This window comes from Geotrypetes seraphini, chromosome 12 (genome assembly GCF_902459505.1).
Source record: "Geotrypetes seraphini chromosome 12, aGeoSer1.1, whole genome shotgun sequence".
Taxonomy (NCBI): Eukaryota; Metazoa; Chordata; class Amphibia; order Gymnophiona; family Dermophiidae; genus Geotrypetes; species Geotrypetes seraphini.
Window position 1 is genome coordinate 1,165,314 of NC_047095.1, and position 25,937 is coordinate 1,191,250.

General features: G+C 42.9%; 1 protein-coding gene across 3 annotated transcripts in view; it reads right to left on the reverse strand.

The window, feature by feature from the left end:
* Positions 1-25,937, reverse strand: part of CEP350 (centrosomal protein 350) — a 411,819-nt gene that overhangs the window by 364,099 nt on the left and 21,783 nt on the right. For all 3 annotated transcript variants that reach the window (XM_033915952.1, XM_033915951.1, XM_033915950.1), the window contains exons 2-5: positions 21,815-21,900; positions 17,696-17,739; positions 13,089-13,203; positions 7,996-8,164 (exon numbers count right to left, since the gene is read on the reverse strand). In XM_033915952.1, coding sequence (XP_033771843.1) covers positions 7,996-8,164; positions 13,089-13,203; positions 17,696-17,739; positions 21,815-21,887 — 401 coding nt within the window. In that variant the 5' untranslated portion in view covers positions 21,888-21,900. The remainder of the gene's footprint in view (positions 1-7,995; positions 8,165-13,088; positions 13,204-17,695; positions 17,740-21,814; positions 21,901-25,937) is intronic.

Consider the following 25,937-nt stretch of genomic DNA (forward strand, 5'->3'; position numbering starts at 1 on the left):
TCATGGGCAGAAAGCTTTTATGTGGCAGTGTTGGTAGAGTCTTCAAGAAGTTCATCACCCAGACACGGAGCATTTGCCAGGCGATCCTGGTGGTTAACATCCAGGTTGGAGATATGCAACCAGGCCAGACATTGCATAACTACCAACATGGCTGCTGCCCGAGAGGTGACCTCAAACATGTTATAAGACACTAACTGCATGGGTCAATGATTGGCTGAGTGGCAGACTTCAGAGGGTGGTGGTTAATGGTACCCTCTCTAAAACATCGGAGGTGACCAGTGGAGTGCCGCAGGGCTCGGTCCTGGGTCCACTCCTTTTCAACATATTCATAGGGGATCTGACTCAAGGGCTTCAAGGTAAAATAACACTATTCGCCGATGACGCCAAACTATGTAATATAGTAAGTGAATGCAGTTTACAGAATTATATGGCGCAGGACCTGCTTACATTGGAAAGTTGGTCCTCAACCTGGCAGCTAGGCTTCAATGCTAAGAAATGTAAGGTCATGCACCTCGGAAGCGGAAATCCATGCAGGACGTACTTCTTGAACGGAGAAACTTTAACTAGGACTTCAGCAGAACGAGATTTAGGAGTAATCATCAGTGCAGACATGAAAACTGCCAATCAAGTGGAGAAGGCTTCATCTAAGGCAAGGCAGATATTGGGTTGTATCAATAGAAGTTTCATCAGCGAAAGCCTGAAGTCATACAGGTTGTACAGGGCCATGGTGAGACCTCATCTGAAGTACTGTGTGCAATTCTGGAGGCCACATTACAGTAAAGATGTGTACAGAATTGAATCGGTTCAGCGGACGGCCACCAGGATGATCTCGGGGCTCAAGGGTCTCTTGTACGAAGAAAGACTGAACAAATTGCAGCTCTACACTCTCGAGGAACGTAGGGAGAGGGGAGACATGATCGAAATATTTAAGTACCTCACAGGACGTGTCGAAGTGGAAGATGATATTTTCTTTCTCAAGGGACCCTCGGCCACAAGAGGGCACCCGCTCAAACTCAGGGGCAGAAAATTTCATGGCGACACCAGAAAGTATTTCTTCATAGAGAGAGTGGTTGATCATTGGAACAAGCTTCCAGTGCAGGTGATCGAGGCAGACAGCGTGCCAGACTTTAAGAATAAATGGGATACCCATGTGGGATCCCTACGAGGGTCAAGATAAGGAAATTGGGTCATTAGGGCATAGACAGGGGGTGGGTAAGCAGAGTGGGCAGACTTGATTGGCTGTAGCCCTTTTCTGCCGTCATCTTCTATGTTTCTATGTTTCTAAGTAGAACAGACCATATACTTTTCAGTTGGAAAACAGTGGAGACAAGATTTTGAAAAGTCTTGGTCTTGCCTTTAGGAATATATTTCTGGAAAGATGAAAACTGTTAGACCAGGTGCTTCAGATAACAGGAAAAATAGAAATTATGGTTTCCTGCTCGGTTTGCCAACACAGAATTTTGGTAAAGGCATCTACTAAACTTATCCATAATCCTGCCCTCCCTGCCATGAGGCACGGACACATAAACACTGGCCGCAGAAGATTTCTTCAAAGTAGATTCCACCACAAGGGACTCATAAGGAAGTTGAGGTTTGTTAAACCTGAGAAGTGGTACCACCTTGAGAGCCACTGGGATGGAAAGAGGGGCAACTTCAACATCTCCTTAGGAAGCTGGTCATAATCTAAAGTCTCTAAGTAGTCCTTGCTATACTTAAGAGTCCACTTCCAAGAGTCTCCCATCTGACACAGAAATCTGGAAAAAGAAAGTTTTTAAGAAGAGGCTCTAGTTGAAGATTGATGCGGTGAAGCTGAAACAGAAGAGTACTCCTCAGTGGTAGATGGTGGCTCCGGATCAGAATCTCCCAGCAAATCAGAATCTCGCAATATGGATGAAGATTTATGGTGGGAACGGTGCCAGCGGCTCGTGTCAAGGTCTCAATGTGCTTAGATTTACGCGAGACCTTACCCAACCTTGCCAGAGTGACCTCTTGAGAAGTTTGGGTCATAAGAACATAAGAAGTGCCATCTCCAGATTAGACCTTCGGTCCATCAAGTCCAGTGATCCACACACGCGGAGGCCCTCCCAGGTGTACACCTGGCATAATTTGTAGTCACCCATATCCTTCTATGCCTCTCATAAGGAGATGTGCATCTAGTCTGCTTTTAAATCCTAGGACGGTCTATTCCGCAATAACCTCGTCGGGGAGAGCATTCCAGGTATCCACCACTCTCTGCGTAAAGCAGAACTTCCTGATATTCGTCCTGAACTTGTCCCCCCTCAGCTTCATTCCGTGTCCTCTTGTCCGTGTCACATTGGACAATGTAAATAGTTTTTTCTGCTCTATTTTGTCAATTCCTTTCAGTATTTTGAAGGTCTCGATCATATCCCCTCGCGGTCTCCTCTTCTCAAGAGAGAACAATCCCAGTCTCATAAGTCGTTCCTGGTATTCCCGTTTCTCCATACCCATTACTAGCTTTGTTGCTCGCCTCTGCACCCTTTCCAGCAGTTTTATATCCTTCTTTAGGTTGGGAGACCAATGTTGGACGCAGTATTCCAAGTGGGGTCTGACCATTGCTCTATAAAGCGGCATTATGACCCTCTCCGATCTACTCGTGATTCCTTTCTTTATCATGCCCAACATTCTATTTGCTTTCTTTGCTGCCGCCGCACATTGTGCTGACGGCTTCAGGGTCCTATGTATCAGTACACCCAGGTCGTTTTCTTGTTTGCTCTTACCCAGAGTTGCACCTGACATTCTATACTCGTGTTCCTTATTCTTACTGTCTAAATGCATTACTTTGCATTTCTCCACGTTGAACAAGGAAGAATGGTGCCACATCAAGGACATCCACACCGATGGAGTAGCAGTAACAGGTGTGGTCGGTGTCGTGAGTAGCTCAGACTGGACCTGCACCGGAAGAGTCGCTATTGACAACGGCACAAGCTGGGTCGGCACCAATAATTGAAAATGTTCTCCTAATTCCTCCCTAAGCAAGTTGTCAATTTTCTACTTTAGGGAGAGCACCGGTACCGTTGGCTTCTTTGCCGGTAGCACTGGTGTCGCTACACAGTCAAGTGAGGAAGATGCTGATGTGGAGGCACTCACCGAAATAGGGACCATGAGCTTACAGGACCTTATGCGAGGTCGCCATGACTTGACTCAATGCAGCTTTGACCTGCGTTCCGGAGGGTGAAGGGAAAGGCTTCTTAGTTGGTTTACCCAGAGGAATGGTGTACTGCGACACCGTAGTCAACGTGGGTGGGTCCGCCAGTGTCAATACTCACGGTGTCTTGGTTGGTGTGATCGGTGATGATGTTAGCTTCCCCTTCATAGCGACACCAGAAAGCTGACGCCGCTGAAGAATACAATTTTTCAAAGTTCTCTTCTTTAAAGTAGAGCAGCAGGCACAGGTCTCAGGATGGTGCTCAGGTCCCAAGCACTGGAGACACCAGCGATGAGGGTCAGTGAGGGAAATAGCCCAAGCACAGCAACCGCACATTTTAAATCCCATCGGCAGGCGTGACATGGACGGGAAGATTGCTTGTGCTAAATTGAACTCGATGTTGTAGACCAGGGGTGTCTAACCTTTTGGCTTCCCTGGGCCACATCGGCCAAAAAAAATGTTTCTGGGGCCGCACAAACACGCAAATGCTGCAGGAAGACAGAGGAGGGAGCCAGCAAGATGGTAAACACCCAGGGGCAGCAGAGGAAAACACTGCATCGCCCTCGACCGGGGCCGCACAAAATATTTCCCGGGGCCGCAGGTTGGACACCCCTGTTGTAGACGGACGAAGAGGCCCCGCCGAGCTAAGAGCCTGCAACGGAAAAAAAAAATGAAAGAAAAAAGAACTTTTTTTTTACCGGAGTAAGTAAGTGAGAAAAATAGAAATAAAGAAGAAAAAAGTGACAGAAAGTCAAAGTGTGACAGTGGGAAGGCAGCAAAAAAATTTCAACGGCCGTTGAAACGCAACTTCTTTGCTCCATGGAAACCAAGAAACTGAGGGACCGTGCATCTACGTCAGGCAGGAAGGCACTCACACATGTGCGGTTCAGGCTATCACAAACTTTCTAAAGATTTTAAATGGTGATGCACTTTTGAAGTGTCCGTACCGGGGCTCCGTCGGTGACGTCACCCATGTGTGAGCATACGCTGCCTGCTTGTCCTAGGATAAAGAAGGTGCTAGATCAAAGTTGTCAGCACCAAAGAGGGTGCCAATTTCCATTTTTACACAGTGCACCAATTAGCCTAGAGCCAGCTCCCCACCATTAATGCTTTATCAGGTGTTATGGCACACAGTGTGTGTGTCCAAGGGTTTATCACTCAGAATGTGATCTCTGGAGTTTTCAGGTTGAGGGCAGGAAGTATCATGTATTGTTGTGACCCTACAGTTGTGGAGCTGCTGACTTCCATATTTTCAAGGCTTGAACATGCAGGTGGTCTATGAATTCTGAGAGAAATGCAGCAGGGGAAGACAAGAATTATTCTAAGGAACAAAGATATTCTGGGGCTCTTGGAAAAGACAGCAAGAAAGACATCCATGCTTGCAGAGAAGGAAGAATAATAAATTGAGATATGAGCTTAAACTGCCAAGGAGAAGAAGTGAAGAATGAGGGCCAGATAAGAGATGTTTGGATACAGCTTGCACAGAAGGGGAGTTGTTTAGGGATGGTAAGAAGGGGGACCAGTCTGGGGACACAACAGGTCCAATTAGGAGGATGTAAAGAAAAGAGAAGTTAACAAATCATAGTTACCAGATGCTAGGGTGCACCTTAGGGAACAGTGCCCAAGAAAGAGATCTAGGTGTCATCATAGATAATAAGCTGAATGTGTGGCGGCAGCCAAAAAAGCAAACAAGAATGCTAGGAATTATAGGGAGAAAGAACCCGATGTTCAGCTACCAAATGGGGGGATTAGTATTAGAGGGAAGTAACCTTGAAAGATATTTGGGTGTACTGGTGGATACAACAATGAAGTCAACGGCGCAATGTGCAGCAGCCGCGAAGAAGGCAAACAGAATGTTGGGTATTATTAAAAATGGTATTACAACCAGAACAAAAGAAGTCATCCTGCCGTTGTACCGGGCAATGATGCGCCCGCACCTGGAATACTGTGTTCAGTATTGGTCACCGTACCTTAAGAAGGATATGGCAATACTTGAGAGGGTCCAGAGGAGAGCGACACGAATGATTAAGGGCATGGAAAACCTTTCATACACTGAAAGATTGGAGAGGCTGGAGCTCTTCTCCGTGGAAATGCGGAGACTCAGAGGAGACATGATAGAGACCTACAAGATCATGAAGGGCATAGAGAAAGTAGAGAGAGATAGATTCTTCAAATTTTCAAAACATAAAAGAACAAGAGGGCATTCGGAAAAATTGGAAGGGGATAGATTCAAAACAAATGCTAGGAAGTTTTTCTTTAATCAGCGGGTGGTGGACACCTGGAATGCGCTTCCAGAGGACATAATAGGGCAGAGTACGGTACTGGGGTTTAAGAAAGGATTGGACAATTTCCTGTTGGAAAAGGGGATAGAGGGGTATAGATAGAGGATTACTGCACAGGTCCTGGACCTGTTGGGCCGCCGCATGAGCGGACTGCTGGGCACGATGGACCTCAGGTCTGACCCGGCGGAGGCATTGCTTATGTTCTTATGTTCTTATTAGTAAAGGGATGGTAAATAAGTCTATTATAATGCCTTTGTATCACTCCATGGTACGACCTCACCTTGAGTATTGCATTCAATTCTGGTTGCCTTATCTAAAAAAAATAATAATAATAATACAGTGAAATTGGAAAAGGTTCAAAGAAGATATTCTTATGTTCATATAAGTTTAGGATAAGGAATGACGCATATACTTTTCCATTTAAGATCTTTCATTCAGGAGTTCCCACATTCTCTCAAGAAACTCCCTTAAATTTTTATTCTCTAAGACAATCAGGCACGTTTTTCTTAACTGTTTATGTCCCGAGATGGTCCCAATACAACAGACACACTGCTCTGTCACAATCAGGAAATTGCTTGAATCCTGGGTTTGATAAGTTAGAATAATAAATCAACTTGAACAACAGACAGAAGCTAACCCATGACAGACCACAATCACAGTTAAACACTGACTGAATGCTTTCCTTGTACAAAATTCTCTGTTTTTTCTTCGGGCCTCTTCCTTCTTGGGAAATAGAAAGCAGTAAATCAGTGCATTTCTTTTGCTTTTTAGTGGGTTTTTTTCTTTATTGATATATAGCAAAAGCACAATTAGAACAAGTTGTGATACATCAAGCTTGTTTGAAGCCTAGTAAAAATACAAAAAAACCCCAACAAAAAACCTGACTGCAACTGTAAAGGAAAGGCAATTGTGAATGCCTGAACAGGCTCAGAAAACTTCTCCACAGTTTTCTGAGTTCTTGGAAGATAAATCTGACTCAGCTCACATCACTACATGTGTGACTTTAGAGATACTTGCTCATCACAGAGAAACAAACAGTCTAAACACAAAGAAATTAAGCAAATTTAATGCCAGTATGTAGCTAATCAAAGTTTCTAAATAACATTTGGAGAACACTCAATATCATTACAACACTGCCTCTGCTGGAAGGGCCCATAGGTAAGAGATACAGACGCCACACGGGGAGGGGGGGGCCAATCAGAAGTCAGATTCATGAGGGGAAGAGGGAAGGAGAGGGTTGTCAGGTCAGGAACAGAACAGCAGAGAGATGCCACCGGGGGGGGGGGGGGGGGGGGGCGGTTAGTGAGAGAGGGCAGACCTGCAGAAGGGGGAAGGGAGATGGATGGATGGACATGGATGATGGACCAAAAGTGGAGGGGGGAGGAAACGACATGGATGCTGGACCCACAGGATGGAGGAGAGAGGAAATAGATGCTGGACCCATAAGTGGGGAGAGAAGTGACCCAGATCAGAAGGGAGGAAGAGAAGTGGTGGGGTGAGGGGACATGGATGCTGGACCTACAAGTGGGGATGGGGGGAAATGGTAGAGAGAAAGACTCAACCAGAAAGGGGTGGTGGGAAGGGAGAAGAGGGAGAAAGGGAGACAAGGGGGAGGGGGAAGAGAGGAAGAGTGTGACCTAACAAGAAAGGGGGTGGGAAGGGAGGAAAAAATTCTTAGACAGTGACGAGAGGGAGAGAGAGAAGCCATACCATTGGGGCCAGGGAGAGGGTTCAGGTGCGAGTGAGCGAGAGGTGGGATTTAGAGGAAGATTAAAACTGCAGTTGGAGTGAGAGGGAACAGAGGAGGCTGTAACCTGAGAAAGAAAAAGGTTGGATGGAATTTCAGGCCTTATGATAGGGGAATTCTATGCAAAACACCACAAATAAACTTTGCAGAATTTTGAAATAGTGTGTGCAGAATTTTCAAAGATTTTGTGCATAATTTTCCATTTTTTTGAGCAGAATTCTGCCAGAAGTAAGTTGAGTTCTAAATGCGAGGAAACTATTATACCTATATTGTAAGACAAAAACATTTCATCAGCATTACACTCACAGAATCCAATGCACACAAATCATACCTATGCAATACTAAATATCTCATCTATACCAGACCAGATTCAGAAGAATGGAGCATAAGAGAGAGATGGTTGGAGGAAAGAAGCTGAGGATAATTGTGTTTGAAAGGAGTTGTCATTACTGGAAGATTAGGTTTTATAAAACAGTCCAAGAATTAAGGCTAACCAGTGATCAATGGTAAAAGCAATAACTTCATTCATTACAAATCTACTAAGTCTCCTCATTACTTCACGACACTAGGAAAGTAACATGCAGAAAGTGAAGGGATGTTTTACACAATTGCTAAGTACTTGAAGGTGATTAGCTGTCTGGTGGCATGGAATGTTGCTATATTTGGGTTTTGCCAGGTACTAGTGAGCTGGATTGGCCACTGTGAAGATGGGCTACTGGGCTAGATAGACCATTGGTTTGACCCAGTAAGGCTATTATATTTTCACTGCTTCCCTTCCCTATATTGCTTTGATCACTAACCTGTAAGAGATGAGGGGGTCACATAATTCCACATGGCTGTTCTTTTCCACATTGCAATCTAGGGTGGTAGTTCGCAGAGGGCTACGGGACTTCTCCTTGGACAATTTGTTGCGGCTGGATGACTTGGAAGCTGGAGGATAAACTAATGAATCCACCATATATTTACCATCTGTAAAAAAATAAGGGTTTAACAGATTCAGTAGATTGAACCTAATGACAACTGCATTATCAAATAATGAAGTTTTCTGTATAAAACAATTCACCATTTAACCTAAGCAGAACCACTATTCACCCACACCAACAGTATCCAAACTGCTTCCACACAGAAACCTTAACCATAACAAGAAAACTAATTAAAATCCTAGGAGAGCTTTCCTCTTGCTTCCATCAAGCAACACCACCTGAGACTAAACAAATACAGTTGTTTACTTGCTCTATATTGATATTCTTGCAAATCCCAAGAGGAAACACCAAAATAGCTTATTAAATTAAACAAAGGAGGATAGAAAAAACACGTTCATGTGTTGCAAAAGACTGACTAAAAACATCACAAAATCTGAGACACATCAACATAGTTGCATATTCATCAACTTAACTAGACAGTGCTTGGACTTGCATTTTCATATTAGTTTGTCTTACCTTAACTCATATGTTTGAATATACTGTACTGAAATGCTGCTGACCAAATGCTAAATGGCTGCAGCGTTCTTACTCCTCTCAAATTCTAAAACATAGGACCGCCCACTAGAGTCACAAAGGAAATCCCAGATCTCATTGGACAGGACCTGTTACTACTAATAATAATAACTTTATTTTTATGTACCGCAATACCACAAACAGTTCAGAGCGGTTTACAGAGGAAGAGACTGTATACAGACAGCGATATTACAAAAAACTTTCAAAATTACATTAACATGGTAAGATTAATCAATTTTTCCTGGAAGTGTTTTAGAAGTGTACATCATGGTAGAAATGGAGTCCGAGAAACAGCATAAGAAAGTACAAATTAAGAGGGGAAATGAGTTAAAACCAAAGCAGGGTCTGTAGTTTTGCAACACGAAGAGAAACTCATCTTGAGGTAATTTACATTGGGCTAGATTCAAACTACCAAACTACACTACACTGATAGGGTCAAAGCCCCTTGCAAAGTTTAAACTATTTTTTTTTATATTACATAGCATTACAAAAGTAACCAAGAAAATCCTATGGCATTAAAAAATCATGCGAAAACTCCTATACACATTATTCTATCTGAAGTGAAAAAAGGCTCTTTTAATCCACTACTGCCAACCATTCTGCTTCCTCATTTAAGCCATACAGAGCATTTTAGAATTTTTTAGAATTTGAGAGGAGTAAGAACGCCGCAGCCATGTTTTAGCATTTGGTCAGCGGCATTTTAGCATAGTATATTTAAACATAAGAGTTAAGATAAGACAAACTAATTAAAGTAGGCAAAACTTTCTTTTATTTACTTGGTGAACTTGTGGTTATTTAAAATAAGGTAAAACAAAAATTAATGGGGGGGAGGGTTATTGCAGTGCTATTGTTGATCTTTCACCTCCTTTTCCTAATGAAGTATTGAAACGGGGCTCGTCGAAAGAGGTGGCGCCGTACCTAAGATAAGTAAAACTCCTTTTTAAAAGAAGTTTATATATATATATTTGAATTTTATTTGAATTTTCTTATATATATAAGAAAATTCAAATAAAATAGTGCAGAGGAATGAATAAGAAGATACTTTAGATAAGAGGGATTATTGAGGATTGCAGCCCGATCGTGTTACCGTATTTCCCCATAGATAATCCGCAGCAGCATTGATTTTGCAAACTGGCCTAATGGCTTAAATAGGGCAGCCTAGCTTACAATCATCATCTTCCCCCCCCCACGTACCTTTTTAAATCCCCCTTAAATACCTCCCTCGCTGGATGGCTGCCTCCTCCAATCTCACGGCCAGTGATGTCAAGCAGAAGCGATCTTTTCGATCTTCAGCCTGGCCCTGCGCCGCTTCCTGAATGGCTGCCATCAGTTCTCGCGAGATTGGAGGAGGCAGCAGGCAGGAGTGATCTTTTCGATCTTCAGCCTGGCCCTGCGCTGCTTCCTGAATGGCTGCCATTAGTTCTCATGAGATTGGAGGAGGCAGTCGGCGGTTGTCCAGCAAGGGAGGTATTTAAATGGGGGATGATTTAAAAAGGTACTGGTAAGATAAGCCACGGCTAATACCGTGGGGTGGCTTATCTACCAGTTTTAAAACATATATCAACATTTGCTGCAACCTAAATATGGTACACTACATAATGGGCAGTCTGAAGATCCCTAAAATTGCTACTTTGTTCCATTATTGTTGTATTGACTACCATTGAAGTTTTAAAAAGTTACAACATATTTTGATTCTTAGTAGATGTTATTTAAAAATTGTGGATGAATTTTCAAACTGAGACATCCTGCCCCGTGTAGTGCATGCTCACTTAAGTGGTAAATTGACCCCCACCTAATGCATCCCAGGATATCCTTTGTAGGGTGTTGCCATTTTAAAGATGGTGGCAATAGAGGCAGGAGTGAATGGGCATCATTCCTGCCTCTTGAGACATGGGTTTGGGGGCTCAGGGGAGTCACAAGATACCAAGGAATGAAGAACTAGATCATCAAGAACTTTTGTGTTGGGGTTGGGATGGAAGGACAGATTTCTATTGTTTACTGCTGGCAGATGGGGGATCATATCAGGGAAGGGGAGGGAACAAAGCTACAAGGGGCCCTGCAGAAAGTCAGGGTCACCCACAGTTTTCTTTTTGTCCCTCAAATCACTCTTTCCTGCCAGTGCCTGAGCTAATCAACACTCGGGCACTGATAGGAAAAATGCTATTTATTAATGAGCTGCCGATTACTGCTGCTATTTTGAAGCCAAAGTAATTTGCATGTTCTTTGATTATAGCATTCTGTGGTGGATTAGTTTTTCTTTTTACATTAATTTTGCAGTAGAGAGATGGCTACCACAAAGCTTTTTCAATGGGCCCTATAGTCAACAATCTTTCTTCTCCCATAACAAGGATTTCGATTCCTTGTCCTAATTTACAATCTTTTTAGAGACAATTATGGAGGCCTTAGAAATCTCTGTTTTCAGCAGATTGTTAGTTATTTGATTTTCTGTTAGCTCCAGCACTAAAGCTAGTGGTAATCAATTTAAGGAATAATGTAGTACTGGATGTAAACCAATGGTGAATTATCTCTCTACTGAGAAAATATGAACATATAGGGGCCAATATTCAGCTGAAAACGGTGAGCATTTTGCTGATCTCCACCAGTGCTATTCCTGGATATTTAATGCCAAGCCATGTCTGGACTTCGGCATAGAATATTCATTGAATGAAGAGACGGCTAACGCATAGCCAAATAAGTCAATATTCACAACTTAAGTGGCTATGGTTTAGTGCATAAGGATAGAATATGATTTATGCAGTTACCCTGGCCGGTTAAGTACTGAATATCAGCATTTAACCAACCACTGCTGGCTCTGCCCCCAAGAATAGCTGGTTTTCATTTAAGACACTAAGAGTTAGATTCACTAAAGACTCAATCACTTTTTGCCAATTCTGCAACAGCGACTGATTCACTATCAAGTTTGCATGCAAATGATTTGCAAGGAGATGCAAATCATTTGCATGCAAACGCAACCGATTCAATCGTTCAGTGAGCGGCTGACACATGCATGGAACCCTAACATCAATGACAGGGAAAGCAGCCAGGGCTTCTGGGTTTTTTAAATGACAAAGATGTTGTGCATGTGTTAAACACACACCATCTGTCCCACTAAAAAAATAAACTCCTCCCCCCACTGCTAGCACCCCCGAGCTATCATCCCCCCTGAACCCCAAAAACATAGCAGGAGAGATGCCTACTCCCTCCTGCCATCCCGACTCCCCACCCCACAGTAAAACAACAGGAGGGATGCCCACTCTCTCCTGCCAGGAAAGACCTCCCCTTACCCTACCCTCCTCCAAAGAAAAAGGCAGGTGTTATGCCAACTTCCTCCTGCCACAAAGGTACCCACTCCTGCCCACTCCCCTGAAAAAAGGGCAGGAGGGATGCCCACTCCCTCCTGTCAGCAGAGGCCCCCTCCTCCCCCAGGCCCCTGTACCTTAAAAGTTGGGAGCAGGAGGTACTGAAAACACCTCTTTCACCGACTACACTGGGCCTTAGGCCCCTCCCCGTGCATCCCTCCTGCCCTTTTTTCAGGGGAGTGGGCAGGAGTGGGTACCTTTGTGGCAGGAGGAAGTTGGCATAACACCTGCCTTTTTCTTTGGAGGAGGGTAGGGTAGGGGGAGGTCTTTCCTGGCTCAGAAGCTTCAGGCTCCTCCCTTGGGAAGGGCCTGAGGCATCTGAGCTAATCAGGGACTTTCTTTGAAAGGAGCCTAAGGAAGTTCCTGATTGACCAATGAGGGGAAGGGCCTAAGGCCAAGTGTCATCGGCGAGAGAGGAAGAGGTGTTTTCAGTACCTCCTGCTCCCAACTTTTAAGGTTTGGGGCACAGGGGCCTGGAGGGGGAGTGGGCCTCCGGTGGCAGGCGAGAGTGGGCATCCCTCTTGTCTTATTTTTTTTGGAGGGGGGTAGGGAGGAGGTCTTTCATGGCAGGAGGGAGTGGGCATCCCTTCTGCCATTTGTTTTAGGTTCGAGTGGGTTGCCTCATTTGTCGGGAAGGGGGGGGGATTGTTGAGTGTCGTTGGAGGTAGGGCCGGTGGTGGCGATTGAAGGGATTTATTTTATGGGACAGAAATTTTGTGTGTTTAATACACGCAAAATATCCGTGCCATTGAAAAAACAAACAAACAGGTTTTAGGATCGGTAAAACCCAATGCTAAATAGCCAAGCAATGTAAGTGAATCATTGTTAATAATGTGCAAAGATTGGGAACACTGGATAGGTATACTGATCATGACCCTCACTGATGCTATAAATTTCTCTTTTTTTTTTTTCTTGGTAAATGCTGTGTATGTTCTTTTTTTATGTTAAAGTTTTGTGATCACAAATAATATCAATACATATAATGGAACAGTAAAGAAAAATAAAATGAGGCTAATCCTAACTTTACAACTTTCTCACCTTTGCGACATATTTTTCTAGTGGCACTCGTGGAAGGTTTTTTGGTGTCCATGACAGAACCAAGTACAGCCGTGCTGGTGGGGGCAGCTTCCAATTTGTTCTCAATATGTCTCAGCTGGCATATCAAAGACAAAGAAATTATTATTCAGCAACACATGGCACCACTAAATGAAGCAAGCTGCCTAGGCTAGTGACAGACTTGGATTTTAGAATGCATACTGTAGAATCATGTTTTGTAGAAAACAGAGAAGCAAACATTCGCACACAAATAAAATACCCAAAAGTTTATAGCTGTAAGAAATCACTGTCCTGATATATGGCTACAGAAATGTGAAAAAGGACCCCCATTATCGTATATTAGAGTGTGTCAATTTTGGAGATGTCATAATTTTAAAAAGCACTAGTAGAAACATGGAACAATTTCATGTGGAAAATCAACAACTAGCTTTAAATTTTGTGTAATGTTATTTACCTACCTGGAATTTCTTAGAAATTATGGAAAAATATACAAATTACTGAAACATGTTTAATTGCACTGACAATAGTTTTATGTTTTAGCATTGCACATTAAATGCCTTTTGGGCCTCAATATTCAATTTATCTTACTTATTTACCATACTGTCACCAACACATTTAATTTCATTTTTTTAATTCACAGGTTTTCAATACAGCATCGTTATAGTATAATCTAATACTGCAAATGTCCAAAAAGAAAACAAGACTGCAAATTTGGACTTTATATAATTGGTGGGATTAGGCAGAGAACTACCTGTAGTTAACTACCAACCATCAGGGATCTCATTAGATATGGGTTGTATTCGAGAGACATCAGTGAGTAAGATGTTGGGGGTGACATTAGCAAAATGCGAACAAGAAAGGGATTTGGGGGTACTGATTGACAGAACCCTGAAGCCTTTGGCAAAATGTGCAGCGGCGGCGAAGAAAGCAAACAGGATGTTGGGCATGATTAAGAAAGGGATCACGAGTAGATCAGAAGATGTAATAATGCCACTTTATAGAGCAATGGTCAGACCGCAGTTGGAATACTGTGTCCAACACTGGTCTCCATACCTCAAGAAGGATATAATTCTATTGGAAAGGGTACAGAGGAGAGCTACGAAACTTGTCAAGGGATTGGAGAAATTGAGCTATAAAGAGCGCCTTAGGAAATTGGGATTGTTTACCCTCGAGCAGAGAAGACTGAGAGGGGATTTAATAGAGACTTTTAAAATAGTAAAGGGATTTGATAAAATCGACCAAGAAGAAGCATTACTAACCTTTTCGGATGTGACACGGACAAGAGGTCACAGACTGAAACTGAGTGGCAGTAGGTTCAGGACGAATGTCAGGAAGTTCTTTTTTACACAGCGCGTGCTGGGAATTTGGAATGCTCTCCCGGAGGATGATGTGACGGAGATTACTGTTCTGGGATTCAAGCGCAAGTTGGATGCACACCTTCTTGCAAATCGTATTGAGGGCTATGGTATATCTGGGTCTCCAATCAGGAGTACCTAAAAGGGCTGCCGCATGTGCGGATCACTGGACTGGATGGACCTCGGTCTGATCCGGTGAGGGCTTTTCTTATGTTCTTATGACAGACAAAATTACAGCACTGATGAACTGGTCAATAACATAATGACCGAATTACTTGCTCAGTGTTACAAAGCAAATCCAAAATTCAGTGGTCCTATTATAAACAGTCATGACAGGATTAAAGCAAAGTTGAAATCCATGTGGGAACAAGCCAGAAAAGTTTCTATAGGCAGGGCAAATCTGGAGGAGAAAAAGACAATTTATGAAAAAACCTGACACACTGATTGACATACTTACAAGTGTACAAGAGTTGTACTTGTGTGGGATGCAATTTTGCCTGTGTCAGTGGAATATACATACTTTGTGAATGCAGCAGAGAGAAGAACATTCCTGTGATTGATTTAGCCTTTATAAAAGCTCAGAGGAGAAATTTGGGAGTGCTGGACCTCATCAGATTGGACCTCCCTGAGACCACAAGACAAGAATTACAGAAGGAAAGACAGGCGAAAAGAGGAGGATGAAGATAAGTGGAAACTGAAATGTAAAAAGAGAACAGCAGAAGAGCAAGAGATGATGGAGAGATCTGTGCTTGAAGTGGAACAGGGAGATTTAGATAACAACAAATGGAGGAAGCTCCTGTTGCTGTAAAGAAAGCTAGGAAGAGGCCAAAATATAATACCAAGGATATAACCAACATAACCCTTGCCTGAGAGAGACAGCAGAGATTGTTACTGCTGCCTGGATTAAGGCAGAACTCATCACTCACTTGGACACTACTTTGGTGATTGATCACAACAAAGTGAAGAGTACTCAAGCGAGAATCGTGAAAAAATTGGATGTACAATTTGAAAGAACTGCAACAGAATGGTATCAGTTGCATTTTCTTTGATAGTCATCGTGATACCAAGGTCATATTAAAAGCAGAAGAGAAGAGAATAGCAAAATGTGTGCAGGTATGGTGAAAGAGGAACATTACACAGTTTGTATAAAGTCAGGAGGCAGATATCTGTGGCATTTTGTTCCTGCAAAAGCAACTAAAGAAGACTCATTCAGAAATAATTGCTGATAATTTGGTTGCATGGCCAAGAGAGAGGAGCAGACAACACTCTTCAAGCTACTGGAACAGAGTCTTGTAAACACAGGTTGGTAGAGAAGAGCGATGCATTATTTTGAGGAGAAGCAACAAAGGAAGCTTTCTTCTGTCGTGTCGGAAGTGTTGAGGCAGAGGAAAAAGTTATCCAGCATCCACCAATCCCCATGGGTGCTAGATAGCTGAGATTCTACTGTACGGTTCAATTTGGAAGAATAGCAGAGTGAGGTAGCTAGGCTAGATAGGCCCACTGCGCTCACTGAGGTGCAGCAAGCTTTACGGACCATGAAGCCAAACAAGTCGCCAGGATTGGATGGCTTCACAGTTCAATTTTACAGATGTTTTCAGGATTTGCTTCTCCTATCTTTGATCCAGTATTTTAATTCCACTGCAGAAGGTGATTCTGTGCCTTACTTTATTGGTTAGCAGGTACTACCATCCTCCCAAAGGAGGGTAAGGACCTTACTTAGTGTGGGTCCCACAGGCCCATATTACTGTTGGGAGTATATACAAAGATATTTTTTGCCCATGTATTGGTGGATAGACTTATGAACTGGATCCCCCAGTTGGTACATGAGGATCAATCAGTGGTTTGTTTTGGGGAGGCAAGTAGGGGATAATATACGGAAGGTCATTAATCTGATGAAATAGGTTAATGTGAATGGGAGAGGGGACACTGCTTTCATCTGTGGACACGGAAAAGACCTTTGATAAGAGTCTCTTAGCCTTCCCTGATCAGGGGCCGCAACCCCTCCCCCCAACTGGCCATACTGGCCTGACCCCCCTTCCCCCACAACAACTCCTCATACCTTAAATGGAGGAAGAAGGGCAGGAGGGATACCTACTTCCTCCTGGTCGCCATATCTCAAAAAAGATATAGTGGAATTAGAAAAGGTACAGAGAACTCTTCAGCTTGGAGAACAGACAGCTCAGGGGTGATATGATAGATGTCTATAAAATAATGAGTGGAGTGGAAAGGGTAGATGTGAATCACTTGTTCACTCTTTCCAAAAATACTAGGACTAGGGGACATGCGATGAAGCTACTAAGTAGTAGATTTAAAACAAACCAGAGAAAATATTTCTTCATACAACGTGTAATTAAACTCTGAAATTCATTGTCGGAGAATTTGGTGAAGTCAGTTAGCTTAGCGGGGTTTAAAAAAGATTTGGATAATTTCCTAAAAGAGAAGTCCATAGGCCATTGAGATGGCTTGGGGAAATCCACTGCTTATTCCTAGGATAAGCAGCATAGAATCTATTTTACTACTTGGGATCTAGCTAGGTACTTGTGACCTGGGTTGGCTACTACAGTACTCCCCCGAAATTTGCAGGGGTTCCGTTCCAGGAACCCCCACAAATTAAAAAAAAAACACGAATGCGGTTTTGCGCCTGTCAAAAGGCAATAGAGGGCAGATGTTACTAAAGTCAGGCTACACCAATCAGAAACTGCTTTGATACACAGCTCTTGAGGCGGTCGGAGAATACCGCGACTGATTTTCTGCACCCGCCGGTGCCCCATCTGCCCTCTACTGCTTTTTGACAGGTGCAAAACTGCATTCGTGGTTTTTTGAAACAGGATACTGGGCTTGATGGACCTCCAGTCTGTCTGAGTACAGCAATTCTTATATTCTTATGAATTTTGAAGAAATCTCTTTGTGGATAGCTTGAAAAAAGTGGACACCTGAAAAAGTGAAGACGACATCAAGGAAGCTAGGACCTCCTGGTTTGAAGGTCAAACAGAAGAATTATTTTCAAAGAAGTTAAAGTAATTGCAGGAACAGTGGATGAAGTATATGGAGCTATCAGGGAACTATATTGAAAAATAAAAAACATTTTTTTTAAACTCCTTTCTTTCCTACTGAGGTAAAGAAATTATTGAACACCACTTGTATTATGTGTCACTCTTTCCACATCCATCCACTTTTTTGTATATAATGCATTCTCACATACATGATTGTTCCAAGTGATTAGCAAATACTTACAGCGGCCTTAGACTGAGAGATGGCATCCAATGCTAATCTTGCATCTGCAAAGAAAAACATAAGCAGTTACTTTCCTCTTCATTGCACATAAAACTCTGGAAACAGCCTTCCATATCTAACCAGTTGAACTAGAGCAGTGATTGTTCTGTTTTAAATTTTTCATCGTTCTTACAAGCTATTAGTGAAGCTCCACCACCCAGACCCACTCATTTTTGGTTGCGCTTATGTGTATGGCCTATGATTGCTTGTATAGTTTATGATTGCATCCAAGCAAATTATTTTCTAAGGAGCCCTTTACCAAACTGCGGTAAAAATCTGCCTTAATGCATGGTTACATGGGGTCATTCCTGCATGCCAAGGCCATTTTTCCTGCATGAGTAAAATGGCTACTCAAAAGGGTCCAGAGAAGAGCGACTAAAATGGTTAAGGGGCTGGAGGAGTTGCCGTACAGTAAGACATTAAAGAAACTGGGCCTCTTCTCCCTTGAAAAGAGGAGACTGAGAGGGGACATGATCAAAACATTCAAGATAATGAAGGGAATAGACTTAGAAGATAAAGACAAGTTGTTCACCCTGTACAAGGTAGAGAGAATGCGAGAGCATTTTCTAAAGTTAAAAGGGGATAGATTACATATAAACCCAGAGAGTGGTAGAAAACTGGAACGCTCTTCTGGAGGCTGTTAGAGGGGAAAACACCCTCCAGGGATTCAAGACAAAGTTAGACAAGTTCCTGCTGAACCAGAACGTACACAGGTAGGGCTAGTCTCAGTTAGGGCACTGGTCTTTGACCTAAGGGCGGCTGCGGGAGCAGACTGCGGGGCAAGATGGACCACTGGTCTGACCCAGCAGCGGCAATTCTTATGTTCTTATGGCTGCTTTTTCTATTTTTTGAATAGTTACATGCTTATTTTCCCATAGCACGTGAGAACTTACCGACACTTATTTTGTAAGCATTGAGGGCTCACACGCTGATCATTTAACATGCAGCAATGTAACTGTGCTACCATCAATTAGGATACAACATGACAACTCTCTTCCCTGACTCGTCCCCAGAGCTAAAAAATAAAATCTATTTTAATGCTTGCTGCAGCTTAGTAAAAGGACCCCTTAGTTTGACATCAGATCCTTATCTCCAAAATAAAGAAATGTTAAGAATAGCAGAGCTGGCAAGCATTTGCAATTTTTCTTTATTCAATTTTATTCTACAACTTCAATCACAGTATTCTGTGTTCAAGATTTTTTCAAGTTTTCAAGTTTATTATTTTTCTTGATTGATCGCTTAATCAAATTCTAAGCGATGAACATATTAAAATATAGGCAAATAGAGACAATACAATACAGACTTTAAATAATACCACGGGTGGAAAAACTAATACATAGTACATTATACTCATTACATAGGGTAAGATAAGGGTTTGAAATACAATTAATAAAGAAAAGCAAAACAAAGGAAAAATACATTAGGGGAATCAATAAACACATAGCATAACACAGTAAAATAAAATCACTAATTTAAGAACTGTTTAATTAAATATTAAAAGCATCTTTAAAAAGAAATGTTTTTAGATTACTTTTAAATTTTCCTAGATCCTGCTCATTCCGTAGATAAATGGGGAGATCGTTCCAAGTTTGAGGAGCAGTTACAGAAAAAATAAACTGACGTCTGGTATTAATAATCTTAAGTGATGGAATGGTTAATAAGTTTTGCTCATTAGACCTCAGGGTTCTGTTTGTTCTGTGGACGACATATAGAAAAAACCCAAAAAACAAAGAATACCAAAATCAAACAAACAACACTAAATATATTCAAATCACCTCAAACATATGTGCAAACAAAAACTTGAAGTTAATTGTAAAGCTTAGAGAAGGGGGGGAGGGGCACCTTAAGTACAGACACTACCAAGTGGGACATCTCTTCAGAATGCAAAGTCTGACACTAAAGGTTCCTTTTATCAAGCCGCGCTAACGGGGTTAACGCGCGTGACTTTTCATCACGCGTTAACCCTGCGTCGGCCTAAAAAGTACCGCCTGCTCAAGAGGAGGCGGTAGCGGCTAGCGCGGCTTCGCTATTACGTGCGTTAAACCGCTAGCGCGGCTTGATAAAAGGAGCCCTAAGGATCTGATTTTATAAACAGGTTAGATGCCACTAAGTATCCTAATCCCAGACACCTAGCAACACCTAACTTATACCCCCTTTTTGAAGCCATGTTAGGGTTTTTTTTATTGCAGACCGAGGGGTTCATAGTTAGAGGCTAGCAAAATGAAGGCAGGCTGTTCTGAGCATGTAAAAAAGGAGCTAACGTAACCATAGTAATGTGAGCATGCGCGTGATTGTCCTTGCACTGATTTGTCCTTCCGCGCAATTGTCTTGCGCGCAATTGTCGTTGGGCTCAATTGTCTTTGCGCATTTGCCCACGCGCTTTTGACTTGCCACCGACCGAGGCGGTAAAAACTCAGACACTCCTAGAATTCTAAGAGCATCAGAGCTTTTACTGCCGTGGCCTGCGATTAAAAAAAACACCAATGCAACTTCATAAAAGGGAGGGAGTGTTAGTTCAGAATGGAACTAAACTGCTTCTAATTGGTTTAAATGGCGTGGTAATTAACCATGCCATTAAAAACCAATTTTAAAAATTGTTAATTATCAATTTAGGCTGTATGCAGTTATCTGCACAGCACCTAACAATGCCTAACTTATAAAATACAGAAGCAGCAACTTCTCTAAGTTGGTTCCTGAAAACAGGGGAAGAACTAAACAACACTCTCAAATTCCTAACTTCCAATGGGGTAGTCACTAATTTTCACTCACATCAACCAATCTATTGCGGGACACCAAGAAACTAATCACTTCAACAGAATGGGCCTCTTTTACAAAGACGTGGTAGCGAGTCCAAGCATGGAAAATGCAACACAACCCATAGGAATTGAAAAGGCTCCACAACCAACCCCCTGCCAACAGCCTCCCTTCCTCCCTCCAGTGTTCGTTGATGTAGTTTGGAATTTGAAATAAAGTATTTGAACTTTATAATCCGACCACATCACCCCATACTACAAGAAACTTCACTGGCTACCTATCGAGGCCAGAATTATCTTCAAATTCGGTTGCCTCTGCTTCAAGACTCTCTTCAGCACCTCACCCACCTACCTCCTGAAACACCTTACCCTACAGGATAAACTCCATTTTTCATGCAGAACACTACTGTTTACATTTCCTTCCCCCCCCCCCCAAAGGATGCAAATTGAAAAGATTCTCTCCTTTCAAGCAGGGATCTGGAACAACACCTTAAGTAACCTAATCCTGAACTCACTAACATACCATTCATTCAGAAAATCACTAAAAACCCACCTGTTCGACAGATTTATCTGACCCTTCAATTCTACTCAACACCTACCATACCTTACACATCCCTTCCCCCTTTTCTCCCAGTCACCTATCTGTCAGTTTTCTTTGAATTGTTCTAATAAGAGTACTCGTAGAATAAATCTATTCAACTACCCTTCTCCAAAATCATGTCAATAGAAGAAGTTTTTCGACAGAATTTTGTCATTCCAGGCCCCCAAACTGAATGCATGGCTTGGAAAACTTATACTTGAGGCCACTTCTTATTTTGATTTTAGAAAATCTTTAAAGACAGGTTTACATCTTAGTTGTGTTACTGTTTTTAACTTCTCCTTGTTTTTTAACAGATGTATTCTCTTATTGATTGTTTTATTATGTATCTTACATATATTGATTGTATGCATTTTTTCTGTTGTGAACCACTTTGAACTTTTGGTATAGCGGTATACAAAAAATAGATGATTATTATTATTATTATTATCTATCCCTCCCAAATCTAACTGATTTAACCTCGCTGTCCTTACAGCTCCTCTTGTTGTATACCGTCTTGAACTGAAAATGTATGACGGGATATAAATAAAGCTATTATTATTATAATCCTATGTCCAGGAACTGGCTCCATGTGGTGTGTTTAGTGGGCGTTTCTTTGTGGAAGCCTGGTCTTTTGCCCCTGTCTTGGGACCGTAGTGGTCCCTTCAGTGGCTTTGTGGATTGCATGGCATTTAAACAGAACACATAGGATAAAGTTTTGCATTTGAGATCATCTAATGAATTCCTTACCTTGTAAGGAATCCTTGCTCTGTGAGTGCATCTGTGTTACAGAAGATCCTTCTTTAAGTTGTCCACTCCTCATTCTGGCAATTCACCTAAAAGTAGTACATGCAAAAATTCACAAAACTAAATGATCATCAAAATTTAAAAAACAAAAACAAAAAAAACAACACTTCCATTTTCTTTTAGTTCCCTATAAAGGGAGAGTTTTCTGCTCCTAGTAGTGGTTTTGTTCCTATGGGTGAAGTAGCATTTCCTTTTTTCCTTTTGACCCCCTAGCAGCCCATGGGATGGAGAATGATGCTCTGGAAATGCTTACATTTTCTATCAATGTCGGGATCCAGACTTTTTCTCTGGTTCTTATTTTTGGTACTAGTATGTATTGTTGATATGTGCAGAGTAGTTGGTTTGTAGTTTCGGTGGGGGGGGAGGTGGAGGGTTTCAGACTGGGGTAAAATTGAATTGATTGTCAATTTTGTACTTTGTATTATTTGTGTGGTTTTTGAATTTTACCTTTCAAATAAAAAGATTGAATGTAAAAAAAAATAATTCCATTAGATAAGGTTTATGACGTACTCCTTATATTCTGGAACTGGCAAAGGCAATTTTGGGGAGTGGGGTTGTACCAAAAAATGGCATTAGCATGTATAGTTAGTAAATGCCCCCTCTATATAATATTGCATTTAGAGTCCTTTCCAATGAACTGAGAAGAAAGTTAATTAGTGGAGTCTAGATATCTATCAATGCAGTCAGACTAACACCAGTCTAAGATACTAATTCACTTAAAATTCATTACTTTGCATTATTTCTTATGGAGAAATTTGCCTTGATATGAGTGTTTTGGATTACAAGCATGTTTTTAGAATGAATTATGCTCGCAAACCAAGGTTTTACTGTATAATGGTTAACAGGTTAATAACCACAAAATTAAACTACATTGTATGCTTCTCAACATTCATTCCTACCAGAACACCTGACCTTGGTCACACATGCAGAACACAGATAACCCCTATACAAACACAGGATCACAAACTAACCCCACCTTTTACAAAACCGTAGTGCAATTTTTAGCACCAGCTGTGGCAGTAACAGCTCCAATGCTCATAGAAATGCCACGGCCGGCGCTAAAAACGCTACGGTTTTGTAAAAGGAGAGGTAAAAGAACTAATAGACACAAACAAAACCCTAAGATGCCAGAGACTCTATATGCATTATAACACCAGAGAAATTGAAAGCAATTAATTTCTTCCTGAACAGTGTAAGATATATGCAGCAGAACCTAACGGATGTAGCGGTATATAAGAAATAAATTACATTACATTACATATAAATTCTCAAAACTGACACATTTCAATCACTAAATTGAAAATAAAATCATATTCTCTACCTTTGTTTTCTAGTGATTTTATTTTTCTATCATCTTTTTCAGTCTCTGGTTGCACTTCCTTCTGTCTGTGATGTTTCCAGGACCTTCTTATCCATTTGCTGTTTTTCTCTCCTTCTTCACTTTCTGCCCTACATCCATCTTTGGCATTAACTTTTAACATTCAACTTTCTTCTATTTTTCTTTCTTCTCTAAATCTACTTTTCCATATCTTCCCTTTTTTGCTTGCTGTTTTTATTCTGCAGACACTGTTGGGTTTCTTTTGTTGCTTCCCTTTCCATCTACCCATGTGTACCATCTTCTCTCTCTTTCTTCACCCCTATTTTTATCTATAATAATAAAACGCTAAGCACGCATGCACACTCGCGCCGCGTGTTCCCTGATCTGTCACGCTGTGGTGACACGAGTGCGCATGCGCTAGATGGTGGGGAGTGAGGAGTCGGTACTTAGGGGAAGGAGAGCAGGCCCGGGAGAGCGAAGGAAGCCTCAGTGACACTGAGCCCAAATTCACATCAACTTCAAAATTAAAAAAGAGGCGATCGTGAGCTTTTCCCGCCCCTCTCCAGCTTCGGGAAGGGATCGGGACTTTAGAGAAAGCACAGTTACTTACCGTAACAGGTGTTATCCAGGGACAGCAGGCATATATTCTCACATGTGGGTGACGTCATCTACAGAGCCCCGATGCGGAAGCATTTTCAAGCAAACTTGATTGAAGATTTAAGTTTGCTCTGCTGCTCCACGCATTCGTGCCTTCCTGCTCCACTAGGGGGTGCATCCCCTCGTGGTCTCCAGTTCACTTAACTAGCCAAGAAGCCAACCTCGGGGAGGTGGGCGGGTTGTGAGAATATATGCCTGCTGTCCCTGGATAACACCTGTTACGGTAAGTAACTGTGCTTTATCCCAGGACAAGCAGGCATGATATTCTCACATGTGGGTGACCTCCAAGCTAACTGAAAAGGGATGGAGGGAAGTTGGCAATTTAAGCAAATAGATTCCGCAATACCGATTGGCCGAACCGGCCATCGCTTCTGGACAGTGAGTCCAGACAGAAGTGGGAGGTGAAGGTATGAACCGAAGACCACATGGCAGCCTTGCAGATTTCCTCAATAGGTGTGGACCTGAGGAATGCTACGGAGGCTGCCATCACTCGGACCTTGTGTCCCGTTACTCGACCATGCAGCGCGAGACCAGCCTGAGCGTAGCAAAAGGAGATGCAATCGGCCAACCAGTTGGACAAGGTGCGTTTGGAAACTGGGTGACCTAACCGGTTTGGGTCGAAAGACAAAAACAGTTGTGGGACTTTCCGGTGTGACTGAGTGCGTTGGAGGTAAAAGGCCAACGCTCTCTTGCAGTCAAGAGTGTGGAGCGCCACTTCTCCGGGGTGAGAGTGGGGCTTGGGAAAAAACACAGGCAAGACAATGGACTGATTGAGATGAAAATCAGACACTACTTTAGGTAAGAACTTTGGGTGGGTGCGGAGTACCACCTTGTCGTGATGGAATACCGTGAGGGTGGGGTCCGCTACCAGAGCTTGTAACTCACTAACCCGCCGGGCGGAAGTGAGCGCAAGCAGGAAAAATCACCTTCCAAGTGAGGAATTTTGGATGGCATTTGTCTAGGGGCTCAAATGGAGGTTCATTAGTTGAGCCAGAGACCACGTTAAGGTCCCAAACCACCGGGGGGGGGGGGGTTTGAGAGGAGGGTGGACGTTCAGAAGACCCTTCATGAAGCGAGAGACTAAGGGATGGAGCGAGAGGGCTTTCCCTTCCAGGGGCTGATGAAAGGCCGCAATCGCACTGAGGTGTACTCGAATGGAGTTGGTCTTTAGGCCGGAATAGAGATAATTGAAGTAAATAGTCAAGGACCAGAGGGACGGGGACCGACACCGGGTCCTGGCTGTGGGAGGAGCACCAGGTTGAGAATCTGGTCCACTTTTGGGAGTAGCAGGTTCTCGTCGAGTCTTTCTAGAGGCCTCCAATATCTCCTTGACTGATTGAACACGGGGAGAGCAGTCAGGGGGAGAGAAACCAATCATTCAGATGAAGAGATTGAAGATTGGGATGTAACAGCGAACCTGACCCTGTGAAGTAGAGAGGGAAACAGAGGGCAGAGGCAGTGGATCTCTGACACTGAGTTGAAGTAGAAGGGGAAAACCACGGCTGGCGTGGCCAGCGAGGGGCAATCAGGATCAGGGGTGGCTTGTACTGTTTTCAGGTGGACAAGCGTCCGCAGTATCTAGAGGAAACGGCGGGAATGCTTACAGGAACCTTCCCTCCCAGTCGAGGAGGAAGGCGTCGGCCTCGAGCCGGTCCGGGGAGTACCTCCGGGGGCAGAAGAGTGGCAGCTTGTGGTTGTGGGGGGATGCGAAAAGATCTATTTGAGGCGTCCCCCACTTTTCGAACACCTGTCGTAGGATCTGAGAGTGCAGTGACCACTCGTGTGGCTGGAGGGAGGCGGCTGAGTCTGTCCGTCAGACAGTTTTTGTTCTCCTTGTAATGTACACAGCTCGAAGGAAGGTGTTGTTGGAGATTGCCCATTTCCAGAGGCGCAGGGCTTCCCGGCAAAGGGACCAAGACCCTGTTCCCCCTTGTTTGTTTACGTAGTAACATTGCTACTTGGTTGTCGGTTCGGATGATGAACACACTCGGTCGTGGAGCAGATGTTGAAAAGCTATCAGCTGCGAGATAGATGGCCAGAAGCTCTAGCACGTTGATGTGGCAGCGACGGTCTTCTGCTGACCACAACCCT